General features: G+C 32.0%; 5 protein-coding genes and 1 pseudogene across 6 annotated transcripts, besides 2 other annotated features; 2 read left to right on the forward strand and 4 right to left on the reverse strand.

The window, feature by feature from the left end:
• Positions 1-2: part of a mobile genetic element that runs on past the window's edge.
• Positions 3-6,164: a mobile genetic element.
• On the reverse strand, positions 3,377-3,607 carry TVAGG3_0818030 (uncharacterized protein; the record flags this gene model as incomplete). Its single annotated transcript, XM_051247895.1, has 1 exon — positions 3,377-3,607. One exon carries the CDS (start codon positions 3,605-3,607, stop codon positions 3,377-3,379), a length of 231 nt encoding a protein of 76 aa, XP_051083370.1.
• Positions 6,165-6,525: 361 nt separating the features above from the next.
• Positions 6,526-7,123, reverse strand: TVAGG3_0818040 (phage tail repeat-like family; the record flags this gene model as incomplete). Its single annotated transcript, XM_051247896.1, has 1 exon — positions 6,526-7,123. A coding segment is annotated over one exon (598 nt), but the record flags the coding sequence as incomplete, so codon positions are not given.
• A 192-nt stretch (positions 7,124-7,315) lies between these two features.
• TVAGG3_0818050 lies at positions 7,316-7,706 on the forward strand (annotated as a pseudogene). Its single transcript has one exon. A coding segment is annotated over exon 1 (391 nt).
• Positions 7,707-7,715: 9 nt separating this feature from the next.
• Positions 7,716-8,042, forward strand: TVAGG3_0818060 (uncharacterized protein; the record flags this gene model as incomplete). Its single annotated transcript, XM_051247897.1, has 1 exon — positions 7,716-8,042. The coding sequence occupies one exon, from the start codon at positions 7,716-7,718 to the stop codon at positions 8,040-8,042; it is 327 nt and encodes a 108-aa protein (XP_051083372.1).
• A 4-nt stretch (positions 8,043-8,046) lies between these two features.
• TVAGG3_0818070 (serine threonine-protein phosphatase family) lies at positions 8,047-8,292 on the reverse strand (the record flags this gene model as incomplete). The annotated part of the gene is made up of 1 exon (XM_051247898.1): positions 8,047-8,292. One exon carries the CDS (start codon positions 8,290-8,292, stop codon positions 8,047-8,049), a length of 246 nt encoding a protein of 81 aa, XP_051083373.1.
• Positions 8,293-8,310: 18 nt separating this feature from the next.
• Positions 8,311-8,673, reverse strand: TVAGG3_0818080 (uncharacterized protein; the record flags this gene model as incomplete). Its single annotated transcript, XM_051247899.1, has 1 exon — positions 8,311-8,673. One exon carries the CDS (start codon positions 8,671-8,673, stop codon positions 8,311-8,313), a length of 363 nt encoding a protein of 120 aa, XP_051083374.1.
• Positions 8,674-16,996: the final 8,323 nt, after the last annotated feature.

The raw sequence follows: 16,996 nt of genomic DNA on the forward strand, positions 1-16,996 counted from the left end.
GGTTCGTTTCTCATACGTTCTATCTCTCTGACGGAGTAGGTTATATTCCGTCATTGCTGCTTTACATTTAGAACATATGGGGTTCATTTTGCGTTATACATTGAAATAAAACCCAGCTAAAAAACATAAAGCGTCAATTGCTCTCTTCATCTCAAACATAGCGGGTCTTATTTGTTGTTCCATACTTTGCCTCTTCTATCTTTATCATCGTTATGCTGCCATACCACATTCAGCAAACTAAACGAAACAAAGTTGTCGTAGGTCTTAAATTCTTCAGATTTATATATGTCAGAAACATTTGCTTATATACCATGTCGCAATCTTTGTCCATACCTTTTGATGTGCAATGAAATCTAGGAAACTCATAGTTTACCTTTCGATGAACTTTCTATTTTCTACTGAGTCAGTTGTGTTCACTTCATTATTTTCGAATTCAGGAATAGTGAGTTTTTTTGTTGGGATTTCAGGAATTTGGTAAATGGTCTTGGGTCCTGCATTTTCATAAAGAATACTGTTCATTTGTTTCATCTTTCGCACTACAGTCTAAATTACTGTTAAAAGTTCCTTGCCTTTATCTTCTGGATTTCTGTTTAAAAAGTATATGAAGAAGAATGAAGCTTTTCATTTCTACTAACATAGATGTTGGATTCATGGACTAACGAGTTTGGTGCTGTTGTTTGAAATTGTTGTTGTGCCGATTGTTTTGAAATCATATCTTTTATACAAAATAAAAAAAATAAAAAAAATAAACTAACTTATTTTTATTTCGAGAAACAAAGAAATTCACAAGAGCTGGTAGAAATCGAGGGTAGAAATGAGTTAGACTGGCTAAAACATCTACCCTAAATTATTATTTTTGGTCCCTTTTACCACTTCTTACGAAGAAGTCTTTCCAAAGCTTACAGAATATCTTGACAAGAATTCTAAACTTACGAAGAAGTCATGAAAATTGACAGAGGTGAAAAAAAGAGTGAAAAAACAGGTGAGATCTAACCACCGCTACCCGACATTCTCGTCCAAATTGGAAAAATATGACACTTTTTCATTAGATAAAACTTGTTATTTTTTGACGAAGTGAAGATTTACACTCGTCAAAAAAATCCCTGAACATATCTTTTATACAAAATAAAAAACTAAAACTAACTTTATTTTTCTATCTTAAGGAAATTAATGAAAATTCAAGAGGGTAGAAATGAGCGTTAGAAATGACGGTTAGATCTAACCATCTACCCTAAACATTATTTTTGGGTCCGGGAACAACTTTCTCTCAATTGGAGCTGGTGGCATACTCTTTGCGTAAGCGGTTCAGACCTTCTTCGAACTCTTGGTCTCTCTTCGATTGGATTGAAGATTGAATTGCTGGTGGAGCTTGCTGGGAACATCCAAGGGTTGGGAGTAAGGCCATAGCTGAGGAGCGGTCCGTAGTTCGGGAAGCCTTGTGGTGGTAGTAACCTTGAGGTTGAAATTGGTAGTAAATCGGAAGGTACTTGCTGGAACTGAGGTGGCTGAGGAGACTGTTGTGGTTCTTTAGGTTCCCTCTGGTTTGGGAATGGACTGGGTTCGGCTGGTTACATCGGACATTCGTTCTGTGTCCTGTCGGAAGGAAGAACTTTTCCTTGTCGGAAGGAAAAATTTTTCCTGTCGGATGGAAGAACTTTTCCTGTCGGAAGGAAAATTTTTTCCTGTCGGATGGAAAAACTTTTTCTGAAGTTCGACCAAAAGTTCTCAATTTTCGAAAATTTGAATGGTTTACGGACGGACAACTGGAAGAGTTCTTCCTGTCGTCGGGAAAAATTTTTCCCTTTGTCCGGAAAATTTTTTCCAGTTGTCGGGAAAATATTTTCCTGTCGGATGGAAGGACTCGCGAATGCCAGAAGGATTTGACGAGGCAATTTACCTAATTGAAATTAACGAGCTTGTTAAAAACTACTTGCGCAAGGTCATGAAGCCCCCAAGGTCAGTTCACCACTATTTCTGGAAGGGCTGCCTTGAATCTCGAGACTTCGACCGGAATTCAATTCAAATACCAGAAACACTCCTTTCGACGACATAAAGCAAGCAAAGAAAGAAGCTCTTGTTAAGTTCCTAAACAAACGTCCTTGGATAAAAATACCAAACAAGGAGAACCCCCTACCCCATATGAAATTGGCAATTCAGTCTCTCCTTCACTTCTCGGGTCAGCCGTTCTACATAACCTGTGAAGGCGACATCCAACCAGTTCAGTAAACCTTAACGTTTAACTGCACTTTTTTATGTTTTTTGTGAAAGTGTCAAAAATAAATTGTTTTCATGAGTTTTCTACGATGTTAGAAAAGTGGTTAGAAAACGTGTTAGATCTAACATGCTAACATAAACATTATTTTTCAATACTTTTTCAGCACTTTTCCGTAGTTATATATGAAAGACAATTCGAGATAAAAGTCATAGTACAATGGAATAATATGTTGCACACCATTTGTTGTGAACCAAACTTGAAAGTCAGAGAAACTGTTACTAGGTGGTTCGTAGAATTTAGAAGCAAAGTCATAAAAGCCTTACCAATACATAGAAAACTATTGTTGCTTGAACTGAAACTTGCATGACACATAACATTTTGAGGTCAAACACGTTTCTATAAAACTGTCAAATCTGCTGGTGGAAGTATAAATTGAAATGGACCATCTGGTGGTAATGGTTCGTTCTGGTTTAGTAACCGAAGAAATTGTGCCCAAGAACGTTTGTCTACTTTCCAAAATAAAACTCTGTATCTCTTGGAGGGTTAATTTCAATCTTTTGAAATGAAACGGTGGAGTTCATTCTTGTCATATTCTAGTTTCAGATAGTATGTTCCATTTAGTAAAGAGTCGTATTTTTCTTGAAATTCCCAATAATATTTGTTCATTTGAGTTTGAAAGTCATTTAGAGTTTTCTCAAGACTTTCGTCTGAACGAACTGTAAAGATTCTCATTTCGTCAAATTTGTCTATTAGACCATCAGAACCTTTATACTGCCCATGAAAATATACTGCGAACATAAATGCGTTAGTTCTATTTGAAAACAAAACTCTTCTAAATCCTATTGCCTTTGCATGAAGGACTTTGAAGCCAACGAATTGGATAGTCAAACCTGTATACTCGGGATGAAATTTCTTCATCTGAAATAGTCCTACCAGCATTTGTAAAGATATAGTCTAACGGTTTTGTATCTGCTACTTTTGTTCTTTGTTTTTCAACCTGAAGCATTTAATATATGTAAAAATATATTGTTTTTAAAATGGTATGCCATTTCATATTTCTCATCTAACAAAACAAGTTTCCCAACGGTCTTCTCCAACAAACTCAGCGTACATTTCAAATAAAATAAAAAAATGTCACTTTTTAAAAAATAAATTTTTACTTCATGCAATGTTTAACACATCGAAAGGCATGTCCATAAGACGTTCTTCTTCTAACCTCTCTAGTCTGTTTGGATAATTGGCACGTGCTGTTTCCAAATCCATTTCGTAGCGAAGACCAGACAATTTGTCATAGACTTTTATGGGTCTTCCCTTCCTATATTTAAAATTCTTCGAAACTCTCCAACCATATCTTTGCAACTCTGCTTTTATTCTAGCAGATTTTCTATCCATTCTATATGGGGCATTTTTATAAAAATAAAAAAAATATTTTTTTCTTTACTTTACATAACCGCCTGCTCCCATAAGTCTTTGACGCCAACCCATACCAGCTACATGAAGGTTGACTTGGTTTAGTTCCAAACTAAACTTTGGTTTTGGTTTATCTTCAGTTTTGGTTTTTCTTCTTCTATCGGTTTTTCGTCACTTTCTGTTTCTCTGACTTTACTTCACTTGCAGGAACAGTTGTGTCGTCAACATCTTCATAAATATCATATGCCATTTGTTTTTGTTTTCCTTTCAACTTTTGTGTTTGTTGTAAAGTTTAGAATATTTCGACTCTAAGTCAATGAGATGTTCTATAATGAACTGTTGGTCAGTGAAGTAAACTTTCCATCTGTTGTCTCGAAAGCTCCTTCAGACTTCAATATTTTATTTGTGAGAGTCTGTTTCTTTTTTGAGATACTTGCCGTTCCATTTTTATGAAAAGTGACTTTAGTATTAGGGTTTGTATTTCCAGACCTGGCACTTTCTATTATTGAATTTTTCTCTTCATCTGTAAGTTCTTTGACAGGTTTTGACAATGGTTCTGAACTTTTGTTGTGTGTCAAATCTACCGTTTCAACTTCTTCGGTCATTTCATCTCAGTAAAAAATTTTAGTTTGGTTTGTTTTCAACTGGTTGTTGTTGTTTTTTAAGTCGGTCTAAAACTTCCTGAGTATAGGAAAACTTGACAAACACGTTGTGTAACTGCTGGAAGCCGACAAATCCATCTTGAACCCATTTGTCTCAATGCTGTATTGTTCATTTCATCTCATAAAAAACTTTACATTCCCCACGTTTTGAGGCGGTGAGGTTGGTTATTGTTTACCCATTGTTGTGCATGGTATATATCCTCTGTTAAAGAATCTTTCACCTTGGTCCATATAGTGTCCTGCTTGTTATAGTAGTCATTTGCTTTGTTATAATAGTTTCCTGCTTGTCTTCCTACATTGTCCATCCATCCTTGAACTTTTCCTCTTGTTTCAGGATTTGGAATAAGATTTGTTGCATCTCGTGCTACATCCCAACCTTTCTGTACAGTTTGTATAATAGGTTGTGCTTTCTCTTTAAGTATACCTAATGTACTCAAAATCTTCCTTCCAACTCCAAATACACCTCTGGCTATTGTTCCCACTGCGGGCAAAAAATCTGGATGCAACTCCTGCTAATGCGCCCCAAATAAACCCATTTCTTATAGGATAAAAATGACGAATCCAAACAAGACCCCTATGTTTCTAAAGCGACAAAGAAAGCACTCATGATAAAAATCTTTAGTTCAACACCAAATGCTTGGTTTATGGATATCTTGGAAAACATTCCGAGAGTTAGAACAGATGGACCACCATACTGGCTAATATTTGTCGTCAAAACAACAAGATACTGTGAAGCCATACCATTATGGTCCAAAAATATTTTAGATGTGAAAACTGCTTTGACAATATTCGTTGACAAATACCATCCAACAAAACTGACATCTGACTGTGAAAGTTCTTTCAAATCAGATGATGTAAAAAAACTATCTGCGTTCAAAAAATGTAAACCAATATTTCATTGTCGACCAAAACCATTCGCTCTTGGTGTCATTGACGGTTGTATAAAAATGTTAAGAGACTTAAACCAACCACAAGGTGGTGAAGCAAAAGAAATGTCATATGACGACAAATATAGACACTTCTCCATGGCAAAGATGAGACAAGTTTAAATATTTACAATAGCCGTAAACAAAAAGGTTTGGGAAACCACTCCCCCGAAGAAATGAAAAACAACCCTGACTTAGAGAAAGACTATATATTTAATAATTTAGTCAAAAGAGACAAACAAGAAAGAATGCCGGGCTTCAAACTTCAGAAAGGTGACAAAGTAAAAATAGAAATACCTAAACGCGACCCATATGAAAATACTATTGACTATGACAACAATGGAACCCGACAGGTACTCACATTCGTGTTCGTAAAAATAGAAGAAAGTATACAAGAGAATATTATGAAGTTTTAGGCAAACATGGCAAAATGTACACACTGCAAGCAGAAGATAAAACTACTATTGTCAGACCTCGTTTCAAACTTGTCAAAGTTCAAGGTGGTATACTTTCAAAGACAGTTCCTAACAAATATAAGACAACTCCTGACGAATATGCTAAAGAAGTTGAAAATGACGACTAAGCATTTCTATACCATGCGTAAACTGTCATGTAAGGTGGCATGTAGTCTTTACTTTGTCCCGTTGTTTGCGTATATCCTGAAACGTGATGTGTATGGTTTCCTCCTCCCTGAGTGTCACTCCAGTAACAATTTATAGCAAACTTAACGTCGTCTTTAACATCATATCCTTTACCTTTTATCATTGCTGACCAATCCCAATATCTATGCTTATGCCAACCTGCTTGAGATGTACTTAAATCTATGTAGTGACTGTGTGCAGGTAAATTTTCACCTGAAATCGTTTTACTTCCACCTGTTTCCTTTGAAGAGTTTGCACAATACAAAAACCTGTCGACTATTTGAGTCCAAGTTCCAAAACCCAGAACTGTTCTGGTCTGGTAGAGTTCATTGACGTATAAATAGAGCCTATAGGATATAATGTTTGAAGTATTTCTGTCTTTAATGTTTGAAGCTCTGTTTTGTCTGCTTTCTTGTCTAACATTGCGGGTAGTTCATATGCTTCAAAGTTTCTGGCATGACTTTCAATGTTCCTGCAACTGTTATCTAAATTGTTTAGTGTATCTTTTACGCTTGTACTTGGATTCTCTAAAGGTGCACTTGAACCAAGGTCAAAGTTCAGTATTATGTCGTCTGCTCTAACAGTTGTAAAACTTGTATGTGTATGAGTCTTATTTGCTTTCTTCTCTAACTCATCGTTAACATAAGTTTTATCTGCTTTAAGGTCTAAACATCCTGAAACCCATCCTGTATCAGCTTTAGTTTTTAAAATCTTCGATGTCCATTCATGATACCATTCAGCCCTTTCTATAATTTCATTATCTTTTTCATCCACATATTCCTTATCTGCTTTCTTCTCTAACTTACTAGCCATATATTCCTCATCCGCTTTCTTTTCAAGGCTAACGTTTAAGTCTGTTATTTCAGATATAGAATGTGTATGAGTCTTTTTAGAATATTCGTTTTCAGCTCTTGTCACTTCACTTGACATTTTATTGTCAACATATGTTTTGTCTGCTAGTTCAGGATGAGTATGTTCTTTTGTTGCATAAGCATTGTTAGCTCTTTCTTCTTCTTTTGCTATTGCATCGTCTACATATTCTTTGTCAGCTTTGTTGTCAACATCTGCTTTCAAAAGAAGTTCATTTATAGGTTTCTCGTTTAAATTTCCTTTTGTTGGATTTATACAGACAGTATGGTTCTTATTGTCTTGAAACAGAAACTCATCTGTCATTGGGTTTATTGTCAGTTTTAAGTTTCCTTCTTTCAATGACTCAGATATCTTAGAATAGTTTGAAAAGTTTGTTGTGTTCTTATTTAGAGCTTGCATAATGAGTTGTCGGTTGTGTTGTTTCTCTCATGGAAGCAATATCTTTCGACATTTTTATTCTAGATAAAATATACTTCCAATAGAAAAAGAAAATTCAAGAGTTGCTACAACTAAACCATTAGATGAACTTTTTACTAATGTCGGTCAAAAGTTTGAGACAGAGACCGTAAAGCATGAAGGCTATCGTTTTGACTACCCATTAAGATGGCTAAGAGACCCATCTGTCACAAAAGCTATTGGCTTTCGTAGAATGAAGTTCATTTCAGAAGCCATACATGGTTTCCCATTTACGGTCGGTTTTGAAGTTCGATACTATAACAAAGAAAAACGTATGTATGAGAAATTTGAACAGGGAAAACTTTTACAAGTTAGTTTGCTTGTAAACTTAGAAACAACTCTTCAAGCTTTTCAAGAAAAAATAAACAATATCTATATCGAATATGCAAACCAGTATAACATTGACGAAGGAGAATACCATCTCGATATTATTTATGACAGGAAAAATGCAACTGTTAAAATCAATAGAATAGAAGACCTTGGAGAAAACGTTTATATTTCTACAAAATATAACAACTTGGCATGATATAGATTTATGAGGATGTTAAATCAGCCTGCAGCATATCCAGTACACCCAGACTTTTATGAAGTCGAAAACCCTAATGGAACATATGAAAATGTTTTCGACCCAGCTGCTATTATTGTTCATGCTTCATTTTCTGGCGCCCAAAACTCTTTCTTATGCTTGGCAAATGACTTTTACGAAAAACCTACAAAGTTATACGAACCACCAAGTGGAAGTATTTCAGACTTTCAAGTATGGTTTACTACAGATGGAAGAAAAAGAATAATTCCATTATACCATGCGTTTTACTTAGAACTTAGTTTCATATACAACTACTATCGAACGGTAAAAATATAATTTTTTAATATACCGGTTGTGGTGTTGGATTTGGTTGCCAACTAGACTGTGGTGCAGGTTCAGGCTGTTGTATAACAGGAACTTGTTCTTCTGGTTCAGGGTCTTTAGGTATAATACCAACGAACTGACCTACCCTTTTACCAATATTTTTGACACCGTTCCAAATTCCTCTTCCTACGGTTTTTATTCCATTCCATATACCTCTTCCAACATTTCGAAAGAAGTTTCCTATCTTACTGAAGAAACCCATTTTACTATATGTAAAAATCTAATGTCCGCCTAGTCTCTTGCGTTTCCTGTTGAGTTCCATAGCATTCTTTAACTGGAGCTCATACATTCTGTTTCTCCTCTGGTAGAAAACATATTCTGGGTCAACTCCTGTGTTCGCGTCATCTGCATAAAGTTGTTTATATCCCACTTCAGGGTTTGTATAAAACTCTTTCCATCTCATATTTGCATACCATGGTGGCAAACCTAACGCAGCGTCATTTGACATGGCAGTTTGCATTTGTACATCTGTTGGCACTTGACCATAGTTTGCCATTGCAGTTTGTATTCTAACTTCATTTGGAATATTCTCTGGGTTTGGTTGTCCAGGTTGCTGTGCATTCGCTAAGTTCTGTGCGTCCATTTAATATTAGATAAAAATATCTCTTACGAGTACATATACTGAACATTTGCAGGCATTGGTTCATCTTCATATTCTCTATATCTTTCTGCCACGTCAAAGAAATAAATGACACAATGGAAAAAACCTAAAACAAGTAGTCCTATTTCAAACCACATTTACTTACTAATAAAATTTCTTTGTTATGACACTTTCTCCGGTTTATAGGACCTCTCTCATATTCTATCTTGTCATATCTAAACTCATAGTCATGTATGTCCTCTAACCATTTCATAACGGTTTCCAAACCACTTTTATCGGATGTAAAGTAAAAGCATGGATGGTTATGTATAACGTCTAAAGTTTCTAAAGAGTCTCTCAAAGTCCAGTCTACTTGGTATTGAAAATCCCATGTGTTATAGAACGGCGGGTCCACTATAAAGAAAACATTTTCCTTGTCTTTATATTTTTCATACAACTCTGTCCAATGACATCTCACAAACTCTATACCCTCAATATATTTTTCTATGTCCTCTTTGAAAACATTTGTATAGTTAAGATATAAAACTTTTGACATAAGTGTTTCAATGTCATGAACTCTTATAGAACCACTATATAATAGTCTAGCAGATATACTATCCCAGTCTATATATTCTGCTTTTTTCAAAACCTCTCTCACAATATTTTTGTTATCTAATGGTATACGTTCCATCTTACCTATAGGTATCTTTTCTTTTAACTCTTTCAATATATTGTTTGTGTCTGGTATATGTTTGAGACGGTCCATATAGTTGTCGAAGTCATTGCATATAATCTTTGAGTCTGGGAATATTGTATGGCACAAATGGATATATAGAAACTTCCACCGAACAAATCTACAAATGTTAGACCATTCGGTAGTTTCTTAAGTTCTCTCAATATAATATCTTTACATTTACTCTTATTTCCAAAGAACGGTAACGGTGGTTTTGTAAAATTCATTTATATATAATAATAAAAATGTTTTTTCCCTGAAAAGTGACAGAAAAGTGACAAAACATGAAAACATATATAATTTGTGAAAAGCGACACATTATATAATGTTTTCGACCCAGAAGAAGGCTTCTTCCCAGAAGCAATGGAGGAAGAAGAAGAGTCCTCCGAATTCACACCAGAAGACTAACAATTTTCCGAATAAAAACTTCATTTATACTAAACATCTTCGGGGCTAGAGGGCACGAAGTGCCTGGAAGCCCCACTACCTTTTTTTTTCCAATATAGGATATATTATTTGGAAATGAAATCGTTTCAAGATTAATACAATTTCTAAAAACATTATTGCCAATATTCTTCATATGTTTTGGAAGATTTATTGACCTCAAACTGTAACAATTAGCAAAGGAATTACTTCCAAATGAATATAAAGAATTTAAATTGTTGTTAGTAGTTATATTAAAGGAAGTTAAATTAATACAATTTTCAAAAGTATTATCTCCAATATATTCGATATTGATTAAACTGTTAATTGTTTTAAGTAAGAGACAGTTTGAAAAAGATCCATCTTCTAAAATTTTTATCCTTGGCGGAATATTTAACGTTTGAAAATTGGAGTTTAAAAATGAATATGTGGCAATTGTTTCTAAAGACGAACTCAAGATTAACTCATTAATATTTGAAAAAGCAAATGAATATGCTCCAATTGAGTGAACATCATTTGTCAACTCTAATCTATTTATTGGGGTATAATAAAATGAATAATTTCCTATTATGAATGCCGAAACAACTAAATTTTCAAATTTATGAATCCTGGAAAATGCAAAATTTGAAATATTTCGTATAACTTGAAAATTAATTTGTGCTAAATTACTACAACAATAAAAGCAGAATTCGGGAATAGACTTTATCTTCTCATTTAATACCCAGATTTGCCTTACTTTTACCACCTCTCTAAAGTTGGGGACACCGCCTATCGTTGGGAGTAGCTATTAAATAGAACCACCAAGGGTATTTTTCGAACTGCCGGTGTAGTGGAAACATCCGACATAATGATTCATTATGCCAAGGTTTGATTCCCATTTAGCCAATTTTTTTCTTTTTTGGATCATGAATTTTTTTTGGGTCACTATAAGATTTGTTTCATGTTCTAAATCTGCTGCATATGTAATCTATTTTTATTTACCTATTTTTTAAAAATCTATTGGATTGCCAAATTTGAATATATTTAAAATCATAAAAATCCAAAAAAACTATAAATATATGTTTTATGCATAGTGCCGATACTCAAATATCAGATTACTTAGATCCATGAATAATATCCGAATTTTTTTTCTTAAAATTAAACTTCAAAACTTCTTGCAATCTTATTCTTCATCTATTGTAAATTTTTAAAACCATTTTTTAAAATAATTTTGCGTAAATTTTATTCTCATGTTGTTTTAATCGAAAATTGATACATTTTCAAAAAAATAATATTGACTTATGAAATTCATTTTTAAGGTGAAATAGTATTGTTTTTATTAAAGTATATGAATAATATATAAAAAATTAATGAATAATATAAGCAGATTTTTAGTTTACAAAACAAATATGAGCAATGCAATTTCAAACTTTTGCTGGCAATTTCGATATTGCTCAAGTTTGTAGTATTTGTGATACCTATAACATCGGCTTAATCAAAATTCGATTTTTCTTATGAGTTATTGAGAAAATTTGATTGCAATGAGAAGGATTTCGACGTTTTTGATAAACTAAGAGCTGAGCTTTAGGGGTTCAGTTCATTTATGGCTGTAGTTTGATGCGTAGATCTCTTTTTTATTGTAAATTCTTTCAGCATGGAGATCGAGAATGAATCTTTTGAGAACTTTATGAGTTTTTACACCCGTAAAGAGGTCCTTCGAGGAAAGATAGTCCAGACTACATGAAGATGTGGGTTAACCAAAAAAATCCGATGGTTTCCCCATATTCATGTAGATCTTCGAAAAAATGAGCACCAAAAAAGCCAAAAAAATAGGCTTTTTATTGGATTTGTACACTAGATCAATAATCTATTTAGGATCTGACACTCTTTTTAGCCAGAGATATGAGGTCCTTTCTAGGAAAACGATCTATTCATCCATAAAAAAAATGAATTATCGTTTTCCACAGAAATTACATGGGGAGTGGTAAAAGTAAGGAAAATCTGGGTATTATATTTTCTAATGAGGAATATGCAAATGCAGCATTATGAATTTCTTCAATATCATCTTGAACTTGAAATGAAGTTAATGCATTATTTTTATAGTATTGAAATGCTGCTATTATTTTATTATTATTTTGAGGAATTTTTATTTTCAAATTCTGATTTGTTAAAATAGGAAGAGTATAATTCTCAACAATAGTACTACTTGATTTAAATTCAAAATATGTTAATCGCTCACAATTTGCGAATGCATTTTCACATATATAATTAATTTTATCGCTTAAAACTACTTTTTGCAGATTTTTACAATATTGAAAGGCAGATCGCCCAATTTTATTGATATTATTTGGAATAGGAATAGTTCTAGCATACCCCGAACTTGTAATAAAATCTGTTTCAGTAATTTCTGTCAATATTTCCCAATTGGAAAAGCAATAATCTGGTATAAAATTAAAATAGAAAATTTTTGCATTTTTGATACTTGAAATGGTATTTGGCAATAAAATCCTGAATTTCTAAGGATGAAAGAGCTTTGATAGTTAAATTTCCTATTGACACTGAAGAAGAAGCATTGATACTAAGCACACAACTGTAAATATTTATTTCATTCTTTCCAATATATATATTTTTACCAGTTATGTTAACTTCCTTTACATTACACCAATTAAAAATATTTTCTCCAATTTCAAGGAACTCTGAATCAGAATGAATTGATAGTTTTTTCAGATAAGAACAAAAATAAAATGCTTCATTTCCAATTTTCTGAATCTTTGTTGATATCTCAAGATGTTCAATTTTCGCAAAATAAAAACATTTTGATGACAATTCCTTTATTCCATTTGGAAATTTTATTTCTTGAAAATCCGAAAATCCAAATACATCACCTTCTAGATGTATTGAAAAATTTTCTATTTGTAAATCCACTAGTTTAGATTGACTGAAGGCTGACCCGCGTATTGCAGAAACTGTTTCAGGTACAATTAATGATGTTATGTTTGAATAAATAAATGCATAATCAGATAATTCTTTAACATGAGATGGAATTATAAATCTAGTGCTTACATTAAATATAGGGAAAGTAATATATCCTAAAGATGTAACACATTTTTGGATTTCAATATCAATTAATTTTATGCAATATTCAAAAGCCCTATCTCCGATATATGAATTTTTTTCAGGAAAATGAATATCTGATAATGATATACATGTAGAAAAAGCCATATACCCAATTGATTTTATATTATAATTTAACTTTACAGATGTAAGATTGACACAATATGTGAATGCCATGAAATCAATTAATTCAAAATTTCTTTGAAATTCAATTGTGATTAAGTTTGAGCAATTAAAAAATGCGTACTTGGATATAACTTTAAGATTGAGAGGGAATTTAATATGTGTCAAACCATGGCATTCTATAAATGCTGACTGATCAATGTATTCTACAGAGTATGGGAAAGTAATATTTTGAAGGTTTCTGCAATATGAAAATGCATTTCTGCATATTTTTGTAATGCATGTGCAAATATAAACAGTTTGAAGATTTGTACAATTGTAAAAACAATAAGATGGAATTTTTGGGAATGTGGTTGATATGTTAACATGAGCAATGCTTTGGTTATGCACGAATGTAGGATATAATCTATCTCCACTTATAAAATAGCTTCCATTAGAGGTATAATTAACATCCAACTTTTAGATTTCTGAAATTCAATCAGAAAATAATCGAACCCAATTCAAATTTTTGCATAGATCAGAATAATAAAAAATTTTGATCAGTTTATTTAAAATATATTGTTAGGTGTAATTAATTAGTATTAAAAACATTTTGGATATTTTTTGATATTTGGTAAAAATTAATTATTTTTAAGCTAAAATTCTTAAAGTTAAGTAGAATAATATATAGATTTCATCATCAAATAAATATTTCGATTGTTTTTATTGAATTTTTTATTGAGAGAACGATACATTTGGGTTATCAATTTTTTTAAAAATCTGACAGCACAATTGTAAATCAGCCTTTTAACCATTTCTTTTTTATGATCTATTCATAATATTTCTGTTCTCCAGGAATTCTAATTTTCTGATTAAATGAAATGATATTGGCGTCAAACGGGCGTGAATTCACTTAAATTTTTTATAGGTTTTTCATTCGTATCAGAATATATTGAAGTACAATAAAATAAATAAGGGTGATACATTTAATATAAAAACAAAATAAAAACTATTTTTTATTAACTGTTAGTTTTTTTTTACACACACAAAATATTGTGTAAATTTCAGGATTCATTGAGGTATGTTAGGATGTTTTGTCAAAAGCTCTCTTTTACATAACAAATCAATATGGTCCAACAGCTTATTGAAGAAATAGTTTCAGTTCACCTAAGGCCATTCAATATTTTGTTTCATGGAAGAATAAACAATTGGGAATCATTGAGTGTATTTGAAGGCTATTTGCAATAATGAAATTCGAATATTCATATGAATTAAATCTTATAATTCTTTTCTAATAATATATGCTAAAATCATCCATTTATGTTAAATAATTAGGATCAATTGATCATGTATTGAAGTTCCAAGAATATTGGCACAACAAATACAAAATGAATATGCATGAATTATGTCAATAAGAATAAAATTTCATGATATGAAAATGAATGATATTAAAAAAGGAAAATATGAGAATGAATATATGAACTTGCATGATTGACATTTGAATATAATACGTGTGATTCGAATAAATCCATCGGCATAGTGACCTATTTCTGTTCCACCATTAGGATTTGGCATCTCATGCATACCATCGATCATAATGGTATTATAAAACTGAATGCCACTATAATGTATGGAAGGATCATCGGCTTGGGAAAACTCAATTTTATTTTCTGATGAATTTTTCAATACTGCAATACATCCTTTATAACCACTTATGAAAGAACTCCCTCCCCCACCTCCGTAGGCCGAAATATAATCTGAGTTTCCTCCACCAAAATAACCACCGCCCCCACCAGCATTCCCGTCTAATCCATTGGATATAACTCGAGTTCCATTTCCAGCACCAAATCCAAATCTCCCATGTAAACCTTTACCTTTACCTCCTGACGTTTGATTAGCACCAAGACCATACCAATATTGAGAATCATAGCCAATTAAACCACCTGCACATCCACCACTATCACTTTTTCTTCCATCAGAATCACCTGACCCTCCTCCAGCAGCAACAATTATTCGGCTCTTCAATCCTTCAAAATCATTGAATTCTCCGCTATTCAGTCTTATATCCGATGATCCTCCACCAGACTATTGTCCTGGGCCACCACCGCCGTAAGATGGATATCTAGCATCTGAATAATATTTGGATCCAACATGTAGATATAATTTAATTTGAGATAAAAATGATATTTCGCCCTTAACATATCCACCAGATGGTCTTGAATTGCCCGATCCTCCACATAATTCAAAAATATAAACACCTGGTTCAAAATCAACTTCATAAGGAGATGAATCATATGGTATCTTTCCTTTGTATTTATATAATTTTGTTAACTTCCTTACAGCTTAGCTGGAAATATAATAGGAACTTAATTCAATGATCACTGAATATTTGAAAGAGGGAAAACTTTCATTTATAATAATATTTATTATTTATTAACAAGTTTAAATTTAATCAATTATAAAATCATTTATCTGATCAGAAAATTGAGAGGACAATTCAAATAATCGTTATAACCAGAATCGAAAAAATTGAGAGGCAAAATGAGATTTATCGTTTTCGCCTCAATTATAAATATACATTATACTACCTATCAGATTGATATTTTTCAATTCTCACCAATAAGCACACCCTATTAGATGATACTTTAGTTAACATCAGCGCCCTCTCATATTAATCATTTGGAAATTTTTCTAAAAAGTGTCTATATATAATGTCTTGCCTACATCTCCAAATTTGAACCGACATCAAAATTTCGAGAAAAATTATTAATTGAGTTTTATCGTCACAGATCGGGAACTTAGTTTTAATTAGAAAGATTTCAAACAAAATTTGAGTTTCACCACAAAAAAGTTTAGCGCATGAAAATTTAGCTTAAAATATATATTTAGGCAAACAGTATTGAAAACTGAGATATCAGTTAAATTCGCAAAATAATGGAATTTAAATCTAGATTATTAATATTTTAAATGATATCATAATTTGTTAGAATTAATATAGGACATATACTAGCATAATTTCATTTTATTTACTGAGTTATTGACTTTGCTCTTCATTTGAGGTATCAGTACCGATAAAAGATAAAATATTGAGGTTGAATAAAAAAGTGGCTTTTAGTTTACTTATCGTTACAGCGAGCCATTAATTATTCTCTATATCCTCATTGTTTCACTCTTGGCTATATTTTAAATGCCTTGCTAGTCTCACATAAACAATATAAAATTATCGGGATCATCGTCTAGATGAGAAAGAACATTTTCGAAAATATGTTGAAAAATGATGTAATCATCTTTAAATTCGTGTGTGTTAATGAAATGAATTTACATTAAATTATTATGAGATGTTTATTCTTGAATAATAACATCATGACTATATCTTTTTTTCAATATGAAATAATGTTACTTGAAAAAGAATTATTAGACATTTGTAGCACCATTATCAGCTAGGAATTTGATGATTTTTGTTTCTTTAAAGTGGATGGCAATACTAAGAGGGTATTCATTAATATCGAGAGAATTTTGTAAAACAATGATAAGTATGAAAATAAAGAGAATATTATAAAACAATTATCAATATAAAAAGAAAAAGAATCCGCTAAAACAATGATAAATATGAAAATAAGGAGAATCCAATAAAACAATGATAAATATGAAAAGAAGGATAATGTAATAAAACAATTATAAAAATGAAAAGAAAGATAATGTCATAAAACAATGATAAATATGAAAATAAAGAGAATAAGTTTCATGTTAACATCAGCACCATGCTCAACTAGAAATTGAACAATTTTGAATGATTTCATATTGATAGCAATACTAAGAGGGCATTCATTAATATCGAGAGAATTTTATAAAACAATGATAAATATGAAAATAAAGAGAAAGCTATAATACAATGATAAGTATGAAAATAAAGAGAATTTCATAAAACAATGATAAATATGAAAAGAAAGAGAAAGACATAAAACAATGATAAAT

The sequence above is a fragment of the Trichomonas vaginalis genome, chromosome VI (genome assembly GCF_026262505.1).
Source record: "Trichomonas vaginalis G3 chromosome VI, whole genome shotgun sequence".
In the NCBI taxonomy this organism is placed as follows: domain Eukaryota; phylum Parabasalia; order Trichomonadida; family Trichomonadidae; genus Trichomonas; species Trichomonas vaginalis.